The sequence below is a fragment of the Sinocyclocheilus anshuiensis genome, unplaced genomic scaffold, assembly GCF_001515605.1.
Source record: "Sinocyclocheilus anshuiensis isolate Anshui unplaced genomic scaffold, SAMN03320099.WGS_v1.1 scaffold85, whole genome shotgun sequence".
NCBI classification, from domain to species: domain Eukaryota; kingdom Metazoa; phylum Chordata; class Actinopteri; order Cypriniformes; family Cyprinidae; genus Sinocyclocheilus; species Sinocyclocheilus anshuiensis.
In genome coordinates, this window is record NW_015536800.1 from 2,228,284 (window position 1) to 2,248,058 (window position 19,775).

General features: G+C 35.5%; 1 protein-coding gene across 3 annotated transcripts in view; it reads left to right on the plus strand.

Moving 5' to 3' along the window:
- The window catches only part of klhl5 (kelch-like family member 5), a 71,281-nt gene that overhangs the window by 26,943 nt on the left and 24,563 nt on the right, over positions 1-19,775 (plus strand). For all 3 annotated transcript variants that reach the window (XM_016444231.1, XM_016444240.1, XM_016444222.1), the window contains exons 2-3: positions 12,608-12,790; positions 18,197-18,333. In XM_016444231.1, the coding sequence (XP_016299717.1) occupies positions 12,648-12,790; positions 18,197-18,333 (280 nt within the window). In that variant the 5' untranslated portion in view covers positions 12,608-12,647. The remainder of the gene's footprint in view (positions 1-12,607; positions 12,791-18,196; positions 18,334-19,775) is intronic.

Sequence of the window (19,775 nt, forward strand, 5' to 3'; positions counted from 1 at the left end):
GGGCAGTTTGGGGGCAACGAGGGAACGAATAGAGCCCTGCATGGGCCCGGCCCTTGTCTAACAGCTTGTGAGAATTCTCGGCCCGAGTCCGGCTGGATACCGTGACTTTTTTCTCTCTCTCTTCCCCATTACACAGCTATTAAAATAGTTCAGTTTTGGTTTTTAATGGCAAAATGGTCATATTTCTTTTTGTTTCTTTAAGTTAATTTAGAAATATGTTTGGAACATTTTATGTTTGTTAAATTCAAGTTTTTGTTTTTTTAAAGGAGCGACCAAGTGGCCAGAGGCAGACAGCGAGTTGAGCATTATGTTTGATCAGTTTAGCCTTCTCAAATCATCACGACTTGCCTAAAATAAACAGACATGAAACACTTCATGCATTTCACAGTATTCATTTAAACATTTAACCTAGATAAATGAGCGCTTTTAGGTGCATATCCAATCGTTTGTGTGAAGAGTGGAAGCTAAAGCGCACTCTGCAGGACACGAAGGCGCCAGCGCCAGCACTTGCATTTTTTTTAATAACAGTGGAAACTAAAAAATACGCGTCATTTTTGCTCATAAAGGTAAGAGTATGCCTCATTCGGAACTGCAAAGGGTCTGCTTGTATTTGTGTGCGCTCACAATATCAACAAAACCTTGTGCTTTTGTAAAGCAAGGAAAATGTATAGCTAATATTAAGTGGATTTTCATTAAAAAAAAATCTGAACTGAAAACACTGGATTAAAAGAAAAAAAAAAACTCCTAATGAATGGCCAAACAGCAATGCTATTAGAACATTTATTGTTATATCTTGCATCATTTACATCTATTTTTACATTTGATGTTGATTTGAGGAGTGATTTGAGTTACTTATTATTGCCATCATACCAACTGAGAATTTATTGCAATGATTTTAAATTCAGTTGAGGTATCTGTCTGACATATTATGACATAACATTGATGTTTTATATAAAGTATTTAGGGCCATAGGCTATAATATGTTGTTTTTAGATAAATTGCTCAGAGACCAACCAGTTGGACAGAGGTTATATGTACTAATCATCCAAGCACCCAATTCCTAGCCATTTCTAAAGGCTACATTTCATTAACATTGCACAATAACCAGTTTGTTAAAACAAAAAATACAACAATAAAAAAATCAAGGAAAGACCCTGCACAAATCTGTTTTGAGACTACTTTTTAAAAGTGCATAATGATAACCTTTGACAACGTTTAATTCAGGTGCGAAAAGAATTAATATCTATAGTGCATGAGCACAGAGAGATTTGAGAGTGCACAGGACACAGTTTGAGTGGAGACACGTTTTAAGTGCGTGCATTCTCTCTGGGCGAGAGCAGCGTGTATCTGAGCGCGCGCGTCCGGTTTTGTGCAAATCCGCGCGCGAGCGGAGAGATTAGCGCTCGCGCATTGTATTAATGTGCTTTTGCGCTACAATAATGCGCTCTCGACATTTGTCAGTAAAATAACGCCATAGATGAACAGCTGTGAGTCTTTTATGCGAGAATTTGATAGATAAAAAGAGAAAACAGACTTGTGAGGTGTTGCAATGCTTTATGGGATTGCAGAATTTTACAGTACATGCTTTATGTGATTGAAAAGAGACTGTGTACTGTATGTGCAAGCGTGTCTGGCTTCCTGATCTGATACCCATTCTTGGGCTTGACGACTCATTTTGTGTCCGACGCTTAGTAATGGCCTGTAAATATGTGCCAGCGGCAGTGTTTCTTGTTTGATTGTGCTGTAGACTTCATACTCTGGTACTAGTCTATGTGGGTGGGTAATCTGGGTATGTTTACTAGGGTTTTTTGAGAGAGCGAAGGATGTGGGTCTGTCAGTGTGGTGAAGATCTAAAAGGCACTTAGTGACTCATCACCTTGGAGACGGTAGATTGAACCTATTGCTTCTGCTCCTTTCAGTTCATACCAGGAAGAGACAACTGCACAAACACACATGCACGCATCTGAAAACCGTGAGAACTGTCTCTTCACACACTTATACAGAAAAAAAATTGCACTCAGAAACTGGATGTCAATTTCACAAGCAATTGCAAAGAAATGGCAAGTAACACTTTGATTTAAACATGCAATTAAAAAAACCTGAAATAATATTTTCTTGTAAAAGATTAGATTACAGATACATGCAGTACACTTTTTTTTTTGTCCTTCAAAAGTACTTTAGTGAAAATGGCCCCTCCTTATATTGTTCATAACATTCAATAACCACATATGCATTTGCCTTTGACTGCCACCTCTTTGTTATTTCAAACACAAGGTTTGTTATTTGAAGCACAAATAGGTAGTGACTATTTGAGGATTCAAGTGTGACTCCATAAGCCTCCAGGCCCTGAGGCTGTTTATGACTTGCAAGAAAGCAAGAGAGTGATGGAAGGAGAGAGAGACAGGAAGATGAAGAGAACCGTCTAGCCGACTGAAAACTGCAATTACGATGTTGAGATAATGGGGCAAAGCATCTGATATCCGTTGAGCATTCAAACCAGGGCTCTCCCTCTCTCCTCTCTGCCTCCAGCTCACACTTCCATTTATGTCGGCACGCATACATACACACATTTTATTCTATGTAACAATGGAGAGTGTAGAGAATCCTTTATTTTGTGTCATTAAATTCTGCATTTTATGTCTGGATTTAGAGAAAGATTTATTATTTATTTATTTATTATTTATTTTTGTCCAGAGGGAGTTAGGCCAGGGCAGGAGAACACATTCATGTAGAAAACAAATGTTTGCATATTTATCAAGTAAAAAATGTAAAAATGCATTACCTAATATTAGATAATAAAACTAATATTTGTAACCTCAAAGAGATACTTCACTCAAAAATAAAAATTCTGACATGATTTAACAACATTATTATGTCGTTCCAAACCCAAAAGACTTGTATTCTTCTTCAGAACACAAATCAAGGCATTTTTAATGTTCTTTCATCATTTTTGAACATCCATTAAAAGTCAATGCAACCAATTTTTCAAGCTTCAAGAAGTTCTTAAAGACATCATAAAAGTAATCCGCTTGAATTAAGCATGATCAAAAGATAAATAGATGAAACTTAAGCTTTTATTAATTTGACATACAAGAACCAGGGAGGTTTGTTCTCACATATCACGGAAGCATGTTTGAGCTTCCACGAGAACCATTTAGCTTTGGTTGCGCATCAAGAAAAAACAGCGAACTTCTGTTTACCATTTTGATGTGCTTTTATATGTGTGTTGATCAGTGTTTTGAATAGAAGTATTGTATAAAGGGCCCGGTATGAGCGAAATCAAAGAACAAACTTGCGTTTTCCACATCACTATGATCAGGTGCTTTCTTAACCGCTGTTTTCTCATTGCTGACATTTTGTTGCATGTATTTTGTTTTTAAGAAAAAAGTGCACACCACATATTTATATATTCAGCTTGGGTGGTGTCAGGAGGTTTGCTGACAGTATACTGTTTATTATTATAAAAAATTTTTTTTTTTTTGTGCAAATAAAAAATAAATTTGCTCTAAGTATATTTGGGAAGTTTAACTTGAATCTAATTGCGCAAATACTATTGTTAACATCACCTAAAAATAGGATCGGAGTAGTGCTGGGCGGTATGACCAAAAATTTATATCACGGTATTTTTCAAAATGATACCGGTTTCACGGTACAAGACGGTATTTTTTTCATGCATGACCGGGTGTTAACCATATTTTCTACTGATTGAGAGAGGAAATACTGCAGTATATTGACTTAGAATGCCCTATTTTACTGTCACGATGAGTGAATATTGTCAAAAAATACCACACTAAATAGTGACTAAACACGACCCCTTTCTAAAAGGGTGTGAAAGTTGCTAAATCTAGTGCTAAAGTCGCGCTCGTGTGTGTGAGACACGGGAGCTGATGGCAGGGGGGCGGTGGATATTTGTGGCGGTCATTGTGGATATTGTGGATGAGTTCTCCTGCGTTATCACGTTCTATTAGTTCTACAGCTTCAGTTTCGGAATTTTCACGCTTAGTAACACATACAGCTGTTCCCTCACCACAGTGCAACACCCCTTTCAAACAGTGTCGCGTTCCGAACGTTGTTTAAGTGACATATACCGGTATTGCGGTATTTTCAAAATTCATATAACAAAAATAAAAACCGGTATTCGGTATGAACCGGTATACCGCCCAGCACTAGATCGGAGTAACGCAAAAACTACCCAAACAATGGATTGTTATGTTTGACCCAAGAGCTGGGTACGCTTCACGCTTGGGTGTGTCTAGAACTTTCAGTACACTGATGAAAAATGTAATAATGGAAAACAATTATAATATGACATGGCAATCATTCAACAGATTTTTTTTCTTATTTGTTCTTATGAGAGAGTTCTTTAACTCAAATGGGGAGTTCTGGGCCCCTTAACCCTCCCTCAATTTGAACCCGCAAAACAGTGTTGTCTCGAGTCTCAAGAGCTAAAAGAGCTTTTGGGTTTATGGATAAAGGCATCTCAACAAGAGCAGAAGGCGATGGATTTATAAATGCTATTTTTATACCAGCTCTATCAGACAGGTTAAAACTTGTTTCATGTATATGTCATAATTGAGTTTGCTGGTTGGGAATTGGAACTGATATTTTGGACAGCTTGACTTTAATTGCACACATGACACCGTTTCCCCTTTCCTCTTCCTTCTCTTTCCTTTTCCTCTTTCTTTACCCTTTTTATTCTCCCTCTTTGGCGTTGTCTACTCATCTGCATGAAGCTGTCAATATGAATCTGTGGTTATGTATACCCATTTGTAGAATAAGACTCAGAGTCTTGTAAGATGCTGTTTGAAATGCGTTTACATAATGTTCACCAGATTTTTCTAAAATGTAAAATCCCTCTTTTTGCCTCTCCATCTGATATATTCCCTCATTCCCATCTGAATTGGTCTACAGAGGCTTAAATCTGACCCAGATCTCCAAATGGTGTCGTAATCCCAGCTCAAATCCATTCTGAAATGACAGCAGATATCAGTGGAGCTCATTATAGCCTGGAAACCGCCTCTCTTTCCTTTAACCTCAACTGAAGTGATGAGACATGAATATGCATATATTAACTTTTCATTTTGAAGGACTGAATGTCAGATCTTTTGACAGCATGAGGTTTCGAAAATAGAGCAGAATACTCATAAAATGAGAAAGAGATGGAGATGTAGAGACAGAGTCTTATGCTTAAAGGCACATGGAACTAACAATGGCATAGAGACTGAAATACTGGAGTGATTAAGGAAAAGAGCCGGAGGGTGAGAAAGATGGAATTCTGAAAAGTAGAAAATTGTGTGCAGTGTGCAGAAAGGAAAGAATGAAAGACAGAAACAGTGTTGGAGAAGCTACTTTGAAACTGTAGTTTTCCTAGATAAACCCTACTCAACTTGCAGTGAATTTGCATTATTATATTTTAAGGAAGCTATATTTCATACTAATCAAATGCAAAATACATGTATAAAGTATTAATAAATAACAAATTATAATTTTTCTGAAGCTATGTTGTAAGGAAGAAAATTAGGATGACAGCATTAAACTTTGTGGTTAAATTTTAGTGAATTTTTGTCTTGGTTTGTTCCGATTCACTGAAATGAAATGCCTGTTTGTCTGTTTTTCAGTCAAATGAGGAGTTTATTTTCTAGTTTATTGTAGAGTTTTTTTGCTAAATACAACTAATAAAATGATAAAACATGCAAAATCCTACAACTGAGTTGAAAACAAAAGCATGTTGTTTTAGTGAATTGGTTCATTCAGTCAATTCTGTTTTAGCTCTCTGTGAATCCCTTGATTTACCGTTCCAAACAAAATGTTGTTTTTCACTCACTTGTGCTAAATTCAGTATTATCATGTTCTCTTGCTAAATACAGCTAATAAAAATATAAAAAGCACCACAATTCTACAGCTCAGATGTTGTTTTACTGAATCCATTCACGTAAATCACAGTTAACTTTTTATTTTTCAAACTGCATGATTAATATGAATCATCCATGCTAATCGATTCACTAATGAACCAATCCAATGCTATATGAGAGGGAGTAGAGGTTAGAAGAGCATGTTTAATTATTGCCTTACAGTACTGCATGTGAAAACAATGTGATTTAAAACAGTGTTGAGCTTTAACGTTTTACAATGGTCCTGTATCTGTTGGCCTGGTACTAAAAAATCATTGGATACTGTAGAAATTGGCTAGAGTAGCGTCACTACTTTTAGTTACTGTTGCTCCCCAACATTTGACAGAAAGAACAGAGAAAGAGGAAGACAGGAAATAAGGAGGTTATTCTATGAAAAGGAAACTGAGGGAGTACGAAAAAGAGTGCAAATATGAATGGACGAGTGCCCACTGGGGATGTTCAGGAACTGGCAGGTGTTTATCTGGCTTTTTGAGATAACTTGCTGCCTCTCTTCTGTGTGTTGCGCTCGTGCAGGGGTTTGTGTGATGTTTACTTTATTAGGTCGTGTTTGGAGGATTGTGAATTTGCCTGTGTGTTTGCTGTGTTTGAGATAGAAGTGTGTGTGTGTGTGTGTGTATGTGTTTTATGTTGCCTGTAGTCTGTTTTCATATGAGACTAAATAATTTTGGCATTGAGAAGAGCCAGAGGCTGAAAACCTGCTACCCATAACTTACTAAAGCGCTTAAGAGAGGGAATCTCTGCAGTTCGTCTCTGCATTTCACTCTTCCTACTGTCTGCTTCTCTTGCTTTCAAACTCCCTGTATTAAAGAACAGTTAACTGCGACAATTTTTTGAGAAGGTGCGAGTTAAAAGGGTGGGACCATGTGAGTGTAGCAGGAGACAGATTTCACTAATCACATGAAGAGAGGTGCTTTCAGTGCGAGCGCTTCAGGTGTAGAGCCTGGTTTATAGGCTATAGGCACGCGGCTTATAACACAGCAAAAGAGGAATTCCCATTCACAAAATTCAAATCACAAATAATAACGGGTTGAATGTTGAACACTTTCGTTACCATATAACGAAACTATGATAAAAGTTCGTCAGCATGCATTGATTAATCCCATGTTGTAGCAAAAAAAAAAATTGCGACCAACTGAGAAAGTCACAAAAGAGGGACCAGTGGGAAGAATGAGTCTAGTCATCCAAAACCCACATGGCTTTCCTTCTTCTGTGAAACTCGAACTGAGGGATTTTAAATAAGGCTCTCATTCAGTGTTGTGGTACTTGAGATTGGTCTCAAAACCAAGTCTAAGACACTGTTGATCTTGGTCTTGTTATGGACTTGACTTGAATTTGAGACCGGTCTTGAGAACTACAACATCATGGATAGATTGTTGGTCTGAAAACATGAACGAACTAGTTCACTAAAACGAAATGCTGTTATATGTCTTTTTCAGCTGTTTTTCTTTTTGTAGAATTTAGCATTTTCTAGTTTTATTTCGTGTCTTCTCGCTAAATACATCTAAATTACAGCAAGAATTAGGGTTACAGCATTCAAATTTAAACACTACGACTGAGTTGAAAACTCAGTCAAGATTTGAAGTCAAGATGTAAACAATAGCATGTTATTTTTTTGAATCAGTTTGTTGAGATAATTAATGTAAACCAGTCAGTTTGAACACTTTGCCATCCTCTTGTTTACCTGACCAACTGAACTGACACACTAAAACGAAACGCTTTTTCTAGTTTTATTTTGTGTTTTCATGCTTTAAATTAAACTAATAACTATAAAACTTTGTAAATCCTACAAATGAGTTAAAAATAATGAGTTTGGAACAACAGGATGTTGTTTTAGTGTATCAGTTTGTTCATATTGTTTGTGTAAATTTATCTTTTTTTGATCTGCTTGTTTAACAAGAATCATCCACACAAATTAAAAAAAAACTATACCATTATATAGGCTACTATTGTGTCTCTGGACCAGAGCACACGGTGTTTGCAATGAGAAGATTTCGCGTGACACTAAAGCGCAACTTGGCTTCATTCATTTAACTGGAAAGCGTATTTACACTTATGTCTTAACACATTTACGTCTTAATAGTGACTTGTCTTGACTTGGACTCGACGCTCTTCTGATTCTTGTCTCAGATTTAACCTGCAGACTTGAATGCGCTGGTCTTGACTGCAGTTCTACTCTTTTCCATACAACAGAAGTGATTATGGACAAAAAAACGTATTATGGACAAAAAAAAAAAAACACTACAAAACTGGTCCATTCGACTTGAGCGTTATGTTCCAGGTTTTCTGAAACCATACGATAAAGCAATAAGCCCCAAGAAGCCGTGGTTTACAGTGAATTTATAACAGCTAAGGGGCGTTGTTAGGCACGACGCGTAGAGGGGCTTATTGCTTTTATAAAACGGTTATTCCATATACGTAGTAAGGTTTCACAAAATAAAACGGAGCAAATAAAGTGTAATGATATTAATAAAAACATTATTCTTCCGCCAAACAATGTAGTTCCTCAGAAACGGTTGTGGTTCCAACAAAGTGATTGCCAATCAACACACAAATGTAAACAAAGGTGTATGTTTGTACTTTGTAGAGTAATTTACAACAGCTTCGAACTTGGCTCAACCAATCAGAATCAAGGACCGGAACTATCTGTTTTATAATAACTATTTTAAGAGACAACATTTAAGAATTATTATCTAAATATCTCTTCCATAGCTATCTCTTCCATTAAATCTCCATGAAAACTCTTCTCTATTAATTTTTTCCCCATCTCTCTCAATCTTTCCCTAGGGTACTTGATAGACTAGGTTTCTACACTCATCTGACTGCAAGACTTTAATTGCTTTTAAAAGATTTGGAGCTGAGAGCTCAAATATACTCACTCTCTCTCATCATCTCACCATCTGTCTTCTTTTCAATTGGTGTGATTGAAAGCTGTGTGTGTGAATGGAGTCCTTTTTGAATGCTTGAATGAAATAGATTTTCCATTTGATCATGGTCTGTGAGGCTGAGAGATCTTGGCTTATAAAAGATTGTAGTTTGACTGCTGTTATCTCCTGCTGCTGAGCACATTGAAACCCCAGAGACCATCACGGCGACATGCTGCTCTTCCCTTTACCGATATTTGCCAATAGTGTGACCACTCAAGACCTTAGAAATGGGTCTGCCTTTGTGTGATTCCTTTAGCAATATTTTACCTTTAATATCGATATCAGTTAACATCTTCACATTTGTGCTCTAAAGATAATCATCCTTTTTGAATGATTGAGGATTACTGCCTTTAAAAAAAATCTAATGTTAATTATAATTCTAACATGCCACCCAAATTATAGTTTTTCTCCTAAACATAAAAATAGTTTGGCCTATTTAATGCCATGCAGTAACAATACCAAACAATAGCTAATATTCAGGGCCTAAAATAAACTCTCGCCAAGTGCCAAATGTGAGTAAAAAATCAGCGTTGCCGAAAACATGAAACAGTGTTCCTTGCTAGTTGGCAGCTATCTTTTTAAAATATTTCTAAAAATTCAATATGGTTTAGCTCAATTATCAGACTGCAAACACTACATTGTAATTATAGGCCTATTTGTAGTAAAAAATGCTTCTTTTTTTTTTTTTTTAATGAGAATGAGTTTTATAAATCTGTCAACAACTTAGTAAAGTTTCCCCGGTATTATTATTGTTGTTATTATTAATTTCCTCAAGTCACTGGCAGTTGGCAGGTGTGGAAAATGACAGTTTTAGGCCCTGCTAATGCTATTTTCTGTTGTTTATATGCATGTTTTAAAAAAAAATCTAATACCATTTATTACAACAAAGATCTGTTTTGGATATGTATTTCACTTGTTATATAAACAGCCAGTGGGTAATTAAAATTATTTTGCTGATATAGCAGTCTCACAAACCTGAAGTTCTGGTTCTCAACAACGGACATAGTTAAAAATGTCTTGCATTGCAGTGCTTGAGCGTATTTGACGGTTAAATTGTGATTCATTGAAAAGATTGAGCAGTTAGAGTTTCCTATCGCCTTCTCTGCAGGCTCACTTGCAGGCTATTGTGATTAATTACAGCAAGAACTATTAATTATCAAGGATCCTGGATGAATCAGAAGCTCAGCGGTGTTGAATGTGGATAGAATTTCTACTATAGATGTAACGCCCCTGTGGACTGTTTGTTGTGGTTTCTTCCCTTTGTATTGGTTTAGCCCGTCTAATCATTAGTTAATCACCGTCATTGTGCTCACCTGTCTCCCTCTAATTATTCACCCCATATTAGTTCCTGTCTGTCTGAGCATTGGTGTCGGTTATTGTTAATGTTACCCCGAGTGTGTGTCTCACCTACCTGAACCTGCCTTGTTGTGTCTACAATAAATGTCATTATTGGAATCCTTGTCGTCCTCGTCGTCCTGCCTGCTTCCACACACCCGTTTCCGTGACAATAGAGATATGTTCACTAATAAGTGTGAACATGGGAAATGGGGATTGCAAGGCAATCTGCAGAGACGTGGAAAGAGAGAGACAAGAATGACAGGAAGCGAGTGATAAAGGGAGAGAGAGAGGGAGTGAGAGGCAGTAGAGATGACAGCCGTTTGGGAACAAGCTAAATTGCTTTGTGTATTTCATGGCCAGCTTCATCATCAAAGCTAATTACTTACAGCTCTCTAAAGCCCTCTATATTTATCCAGCCATTGATCGTGCGCATGTGTGCGTAATTTTGAGTGTGTGTAGCCCTGATTTTGCAAGGAAAGCTTATGGCTCTGTTTAAAATGTTTTAGATTTTTTTTTCATGAAATGAAATTTGTTTCTGTTGTTCTAGTCTTTGATATTTTAGTCCAATTAAGCATAAAGTTAGTGCTTGAACTGACGTACCAGTAATGTCAGTATCCAAGGCCTATAAGAAAGTTGCAGACTTGGGGGTCCCTAAAACTTTCTGTAAAGCAGTGGCTCTTAAGCGCCGTTCATGCCAAGAACAATAACTAAAGATAACAATAAATATATAGTTCTAAAAATCGTTCTCAGTATTAAAGAATAGCAGAGTTCACAGCACAGCTATAACGATAAAGACACAGAGAAGCTATATCGTTGGAATCACTTTCAGAACGATTTTTTCCAGCTGATGAATGATACAAACATTGACACCCAATCAGAATCAATCCTGATATAACGACCTTGAGAATTTAAAGCGGCAGATGAGCATGTGCTGAGAATAAACAGACAATATCGTCCACAGGTGTGGACGCTAATATCGTTATCTTTATAGTTATCATTCTTGATGTGAACGGGACTTTAACCTTTTTAACTCAAAAGCTCCCCAATATCTTATACAATATTTGAAGCCACCCCCATATACACTGTAAAAAGAGATTTTTCAAAGTTGTCACTAAAACAAAGATTATTGGAGTATGTTTTACAAGAAAAACATGCTACTTTTTTGCATTTCTACAGAATATTAAATTTTCATGTTTAATACAATGTGTTACTTGTCATTTCCTTGTAATTGGTATTGATATATTAAAATAATTAACCATAATTAATTTAGTCATTTCTGAAGTTTCAATAACTGTATTTTCTTCTTTTTGTGTATATAAACACAATAATTATAAGATAAATGTTATAAAAAAAAAATAAGTTAAGGATATAAAGATAAATATCTTACATATTTTATTTCACTTTACATCTTGATTTTATTCGTTTTTTTTAGACTATTTTAATATATTAATAATAATTTATTAATTTAAATTAGTGCTGTCAAACAATGAATTGCAATTAATCACGTCCAAAATAATTTTTTTTGTTTACGTAATATATGTAGGTGTACTGTGTATATTTATTATGTATATATAAATACACACACATACAGTATATAGTTTGAAAATATTTACATGTATATACATTTATATATTTATATTATTATATTATATATAAATATATTTAATACATAAACTTAACATATTTTTCATAAATATATACATGCATGTTTGTGTATTTATATATACATAATAATTAAACACAGTACACACTCATATATTATGTAAACAAAAACTTTTATTTGGGATGCGATTAATCGTTTGACAGCACTATAAAATACACAAAGTTTAAATAAAGTAAAAAGCAGCAAACACTGTGGAACCAAATAAATAAGAAACAAATGTTTTTAAAAAAATCTTCCAAAATCCCCTTAGATAACGACAAAAGTCAGCAGGCTTTTCAAAATCCAAAATATTGCCAAACAAGTGCTTTTGCGTTTCGTTTCTTCTGCCATCGTCTTGTCTTTCTCAACTCACTCTTGTCAGTCAGCTCTCCTCACTTGATAAATTAAATCAGACTCCTGCTGCTGTTCTGTGATGTAAACAAAACCACGTCTCTGCCATTCATATATACCGAGGCAAGCGGAACATGCAGGATTCAAAAAACGTTTATTTTGGATGCGATTAATTGCGATTAATCACTTGACAGCACTCATTTAAATACTTCTATATCATCCTGCAACCACTTGAGAATAATAATGACAAAATCTTGTCTGATTAAATTTCTTTGGAAATTTGGTTAATTCAGTGTTTACAAAATATGAATAATAAATTATTAATAATACTTAAAAAAAGAACATATACAAAGACTATAATAAACACATATTTTTCATCAAACAGTGCGGTTCAAATTTGCTATGTGAATTTTCTAACCCAGTGCATGTGTGTTTTTCAGGACATCTAACAGCAGTGCGACTTTGTCCTCATGTGCGTCGATGGAGCCGTGTGTGTCAGATGAACATTTCGAGGCACACAGTCATGCTGAACACACCTTCAGACGCATGGAGGCCTACCTGAGGACCAGGAAACTCTGTGATGTAGTCCTCCTTGCCGGAGACCGCAGAATACCAGCACACAGGTAACAAAAAAACAGTACACACATATGGTTCACTGAAATCACAACCTAACCCTAAAGCAGAAACACAAAACCAGTGTGCTGCAAATAATGGTGGAGCCTTCTCTGTGAAACATTGTAAAGATCATACAAATGATATCACATTCTCATTTAGCTGAACCAAATAGCTTCAATCTACACCCTAAAACTTAAGTAAATCCAGTGACAGGTTTTTCTTCAGTGTGGGGCCTCTGACAAGATCTGAGTAGATCCAGTCCATGTTGCTGAATCATAAATGCCCTGGAGATGAGTGATAGTAGTTACAGTTTACTGCTGAATGTAGCAGAAGTGGCACATTTATAGCAGTTAATTGTCAGCATGTACTGCAGTTTCTGAATTTGCAGAATAAAACTTTGGACTTTTGAAACTGTCATGTTATATATGTTTTTTGATAAAGTGTAGTGTCTGTTATAGAGACGGAACAGAGACAGAACGACCGAATTTATACTTTATTTAGGCCCAATTTAAAATAACTACACCTAAATTGAAATTGAAAACCAAAATATAATAAAAAAATTAAAATGTGTCTTTTTCTGTTGTTTGAAAGGGAAAGTGGTTAATTTTAGACTATTTTCAGCTTCTGAGTTTGAAATTAATAATGAGCGAATGTTGTGTAGTTGTGACGTGCATGTTTTAGATTTGCACTGCACTGAATACATACACCAGATTTTGATATTATTCATGATGGGCGTGGCATTTGACAAGCAAGAATCCTGTGTGATGCTGATGGCTTGACAGCCGTTCAACAACAATTTTTCATGTGAGAGTTTCTAGGTTTATGGAGAGATAATTTGAGATGTGACCTCAGACACAAACAGCATCCATTCTTACTGTGTGTCTGTGTGTTAAATGATTAAGCTACTTATATTTGTGAATCAGTGTTGTGGAATAACAGTCTCAAAAGTATGTTCGCATATATTTTCAGTTCAGAGACAGAGTACAAATGCAAATCACTCTGCATTTATGTGTATATTCAATTACAGATATAAAATGATCTTTGTGTATTGTGTAATGTATTGTGAATATGCATAACATAGGTTAGAAAAGTTATATAACAAAATATTTGTGTATTTTGTTGCATATGAGAATATTTTATACTGTTAATGGTTATTAAAATGAAACAAAAAAATGCATCAGACACAGTTGTTGTGCCCCCCCCCCACCATTCCTCAGCTTTCCACTCATGCTGTTTTTGCATTTTTCGAAACATTTTCCCAGCTTAGTCTCTTGAGGTCTAAATCTAGCTCATTGAGTTTCTTTGTTTTTTTTGTTTTTTAGTATGGGATTCCAGTGTATGAACTAAATCAAAATTCAGTCCTTCATACACAAATGCACAAAAAAATCTCACACACTATCCCAGTTTGGAAAAATATCACAATTTATTTCAGTTTCATGACCTTTATCAGCCATTTAGTGTTGATACTTTTTGCAAGCTGGGATAGGGTGCTTTTTTTTTGTTTCCATGTTGAATTAAAATATTAAAAACTCACTGGTTTGGGTAATGACACCCAATAAACTTACTCTCAAATAATGATCATCATCAAAATCTTACAATAAATTACACTTCTGTTCTTATCTTCCACACTTCTCTTCAAACAGTTTCTGCTGCATTGGGAGATATACAAAGAAATAATTACAACAACCCCCCATTCTACACATGGAATAGAATGTAGCGTTTATGTTGTCAAATTGAATAAAAGTTTAATAGCACTGAAAATATATTAACTGCAAGTGTTAACAAGCACTATACTTCAAAACCATATATAGGGGGCTGAAACATTTCTCTAATTGAAAAATCACCATTGTATAGCAGCACCTTGGCATTCCATCCCTCTATTCTTCTGTGATCTGCTCATTCTCTCCTCTCCGTCATTAATTTACCCTTCTCTTTATGTTGTTTCCACGTGTTTGTTGATGGCATAGTTCTGCTGATTGCAGGGCTGCCTCAGGCAGCTGGAGGGTTTTGCTGCTGTTTCATTTATAATGATGCACAAATGCACACACATACACTTTATAGTGAATAGCCATTGTCCTTTTTCTATCTAGAGCACCATCTGCAACCTAACATCCCTAAAATCTTGCTTTAGCACAGACTTTCAGGCTGCCATGAGAAAGAGCTTACAAGAAAGCTGAATCAGTTATTCAGTGACACTCTAATATGAGTAAAAACAGAAAACTGCTAGATTATTTTGCTTGCGTGTAAAGTGAAAGGTTTAAAAGCAATCTGCTCAGTGATGAAAGTGCAGAAAGAGAGAGTGAAGGAGAGTGGCAGAGGACAAATGCTGAGTGTTACTCATGCTGCTAAATGAATCTCACAGTTTCTAATGTACTTTCACTCGCCGCCTCTCTGCTGATGCCTCATTTGTGATCCCTTTCTTTCTCTTTTCTTCTTTCCCCTCATTACTTCTCTTTCATCATATTCTTGCATGAGTATTCACCATTACCAGCTTCAGATGTTTCCATATATCTATGTTTGAATGCACCTGCTTCTAGTGGTGCCAGAGCGAGTTTTGAAGTGGGAGGTGGCAAAGCAACACATCTCAAGGCAATTCGTAATCATTTTATGTTTTGGCAGATTCATATTAAATTCATATAAATTCACACAATCTAATTTTTGAGAAATATTTTTTTTTTTAAATCAGAAATCAGGAACAAAATCTCTTTCAGCTGTTCCAAAGTGAAAACACTATTTTTAAGTGCTGGTAACCAGTTAACAATAAGATTTTAAACTCCCCTGATCTAATACTCAAAAATACCACCAAAATGGAACAAAAAGGGGCAAAAACTTCCCCCGCACAATTACTCTATATCTATTACGGCTGTCATGATGAAAGTGAAATGCATGAAAAACGTTTGAAAAGCATTAAGTGCAGCATTACATTTACAGTATAGCCATTTTGTTTTTCATACTACAGAAATACCCAATGTGAAGTCTCGGTTTTCTAACCCATCAAAAGCACTAAACAAATTCATAAACAGTTCTTTAGTCTGTAGCCAGAATATGACATTCGTTTCCTCACAAAAGACTTTCTGTTAATCATCAATTCTAATCATTATTACAATACTCAAGAGCAATAATCAACAATAATGATTTTGTCATGACTTTGCAGCTTCACCCTCTTTTTTTTTTTTTTTTTTTAAATAAATGTATAGGCTATTTACATTATTACATTACAATTTTTGTGTAAATACATGTACATGAGCAGCATTAAACAGTATGTAGCTTCTGTATAACCTTTGCAGTGTAAAGATGGCTTTTGATGTTACATTTTTTTTATTAGTAACAGTGTATTGTGATTGATTCAAGTAACTGGTTAAATGTATTTGACATTAAAGGATTAGTTCGCTTCCAGAGTAAAAATATCCTGATAATTTACTCACCCTCATGTCATCCAAGATGTTCATGTCTTTCTTTCTACAGTCGAAAAGAAATTGAGATTTTTGTACATATAGTGGACTTCAGTGGGAGCCAACTGGTTGAAGGTTATAATTGCGGGTTCAATTCAGCTTCAAAAGGCACTACACGATACCAGCCGAGGAATAAGGGTCTTATCTAGTGAAATGATCAAAAAATAAAAATTGATATACTTTTTAACCACAAATTCTCATCTTGCACTAGCTCTTTGATGCGCATGCGCATGCGCAACTTCATGTGTTACGTAATCATGTTGGAAAGGTCACGAGTGGTTAGTTCTTCGTCTGTATTTCGGTTCAAAAAGGTAGGGTCGGGTGAAAAACTCATCTCATTTTCTCCTCCAACTTCAAAATCATCCAACATTGTTGTTTTAGCTTTTCTTGTAAAGGGGCATTTGATTTTCTTTGCACGTTCGCTTTGTAAACACTGGATCGGTACTTCCGCCGATGTCACGCGTGACCTTTCTATCATGATTAAGTAATGCGTGAGGTCAAGCTAGTGCAAGACGAGCATTTGTGGTTAAAAAGTATTTACATTTTTATTTTTTTTGACTAATGACCAATCGTTTTGCTAGATAAGACCCTTATTCATCGGCTGGGATTGCGTAGAGCCCTTTGAAGCTGCATTGAAATTTGGACCTTCAACCCATTGATCCCCATTGAAGTCCACTATATGGAGAAAAATCCTGGAATGTTTTCCTCAAAAGCCTTAATTACTTTTCGACTGAAGAAAGAAAGACATGAAGTTCTTGGATGACATGGGGGTGAGTAAATTATCAGGAAATTTTAATTCTTGAATGAGCTAATCCTTTAAAAAAAAACCTTGCAAAGGTAAAAAAAAAAAATGCCCTTGGAAAACAGTTCCAGGGGAAAAATATTGCCCCTTAATGGAAAAGTTTATTTCTGACCCTGCTCTTCACCTGTACATCATTTAGTTAATCACGAACATGCAAATTAACCCCCACCTCCACATAATCACACCAGCTCAAACCACATGCTTCACTTTACCTCGGCTAACTGATGTAGTAAACTCTATACAATGGCAAGTGGCAATAGTTCAGCCATGTGTTTGAAACTGATTCCGAACGAAGGGAAGAGCAAATTATGCAGGGTTATCTACAAGTCAGTGTATCAGAATGGTAATGCACAACTTTAGACACGTAATGGTAATTGATATCATTAGCCTTTGGCTTGACTACATTATCAAGCAGCTAATTATGTGTTGCTAATGTTACACAAACCATTTTCCCATTCGCCATCTCAGACAGCTATGATATACAAAGCCCTTTGTTCATTTCTAGTTGAATGTTGATGTCGAGTTTATAAGGTTTACTGGCTGTCAGTTGGTAATCCGATTTGATTAACGTAAATGACTTAACACATTTTTTATTAATCTTATTTAAAACAACCAGCATACACTTAAGCAGAACAACAAAATTGCTCAGTAACTTAATACGTAAAGCAAACAAAAACAGACCTCACAGAGTTTGCCTTTCCTTTCAAGCAGTAATACAAGCGCGCACACACACACACACGCACGCACGCACACACACACACACACACATACACACTCAGCTCTTTGATATAGTAATTAGCATTTTGGCTATGAGTCTAATAGATTTAAAGCCGCAAGCTTTGACTAAGTGTGTGTGTGTGTATGTGAATATCTTTGTCTGCAGAGCTGGATTTGAATAGGAAATCCTAATTTTACCATGCTTCAGTTAACAGATCCTCAAATCCTGTCTCTTACTGTCTCTCCCACTCGATCAGTCTCTGTTTCTGTAGTCTGTCTGTTTTCTTTTCCAACTTTTTATCATGCTTTACCTGCAGCACACAAAAGTGTCTATTCAGTGATCCAGAAGACGTACAGTATGCGTGAAAAATGAGAGCATGTAAAAGCATGTGGGCACTCAGTGAGATATCATATCATAGTTTCTCTCTCTCTTGCTATCTCAGACTGGTTCTTTCCTCCGTGTCCGATTACTTTGCGGCCATGTTCACCAGTGATGTCCGAGAGGCAAAACAAGAAGAGATCAAAATGGAGGGTGTGGATCCAGATGCATTATGGGTCTTGGTACAGTATGCTTACACAGGTGTGTGTTTATCTGGAAGAATGTTTGGTTAGATATACACATGCACACATATACTAACATATTATACTACTACTATACTAATACCAAAAAGCCGAAAATTATTCTGATATTATGGCTGATAATTCTATTCTGTGCAAAAAAAAGAAAGAAAAAAAAAGAACGTGCACTAAAAATAAAATTCCTTTAAAAGCTAGCAATTACAACGTTATAATTGAAAGAATGGAAAACCAATATTAATTTTAAATATTGTAGCTAATCTTTTAAAGATTACATTTAGTGTTGATAAAATATTAATGATTTATTGTATTTAAATATCAATTTTAGGTCGAAAGATTCATTTTCATTTGAGTGCTAGATGACAACAAATGTAATTTTAATGTAACCTTGGGAAATTACCATGTGCAATTAAATATTAATTTTAAGCTGATATCTAATATGTATCTAAAGCTACCATTTAAAAGATTGGGGTCTGTAAGATTTTATGTTATAGGAAGTCTCTTATGAACTACAGGGCTGCGTTTATTTGACAAAAATTGCAATTAAAACAGTAATATTGTGACATATATTAAAATAGAAAACAGTTATTTTAATTTGTAGTAATATTTTAAAATGTAATTTATTCTTGAGATGTTAAAGCTGAATTTTCAGCAGCAATTACTTTGGTCTTCAGAGTCACATGATCCTAAAGAAATCATTGGAATATGCTGATTTGGTGCTCAATAACCATTTTTTACAATTAACATTTAAGGTCCCATATTGTCAAAACTGAAATTTTCCTGGCTTTTTTCACGATTACTGAGGTCTAGGGGCTATTTAACTATAAATGTCCAGAAATTTCATTTAATAACAATTATGTAATGTGTTGTTGTTAGTAGTAGTAGGCTATCACATTCGCAATAACTTTTGATCAGGCATTAAAAACAGCTATCACCAGCTAAGGGAGATTTCAAACACACACAGCGAGCATAAATATTTCCCCAAATGCTCACACAAAAGCATCTTACCTGAATAAATTTAAAATGTTTACACAAATATGTATATATGAAGTTCTTGAGTTAATTTCCATCACACATTTATGAATGATGTTACATGTATTTATGGATCGTTGAATCTTCATTTGCAAATCATCACACATGCGTGGACTGCTTTGAATTTGTGTGTGGTATTTTTGAGACCTTCCTGCCAGGTTAAGATTCATAAATATCTTTTTTTGGAGGATGTTCTGTTCAGCCAATCGCGGTGAGCTTTTAATCCACCAATCAAAACGCTCTTCACTGAACAGACTCAAGAAGCTCAATGCTGCGCTTGTACTGTGCATTGTTTCTATGAACGGGTCCTTGATGTAAAGACATTTTAATTGGTTCTCTTTTTTTAGCACCTGATTACAATTTCTACAAAATCACATTATGATTTATATCGGTCGCACAAAATACAGCTACCCG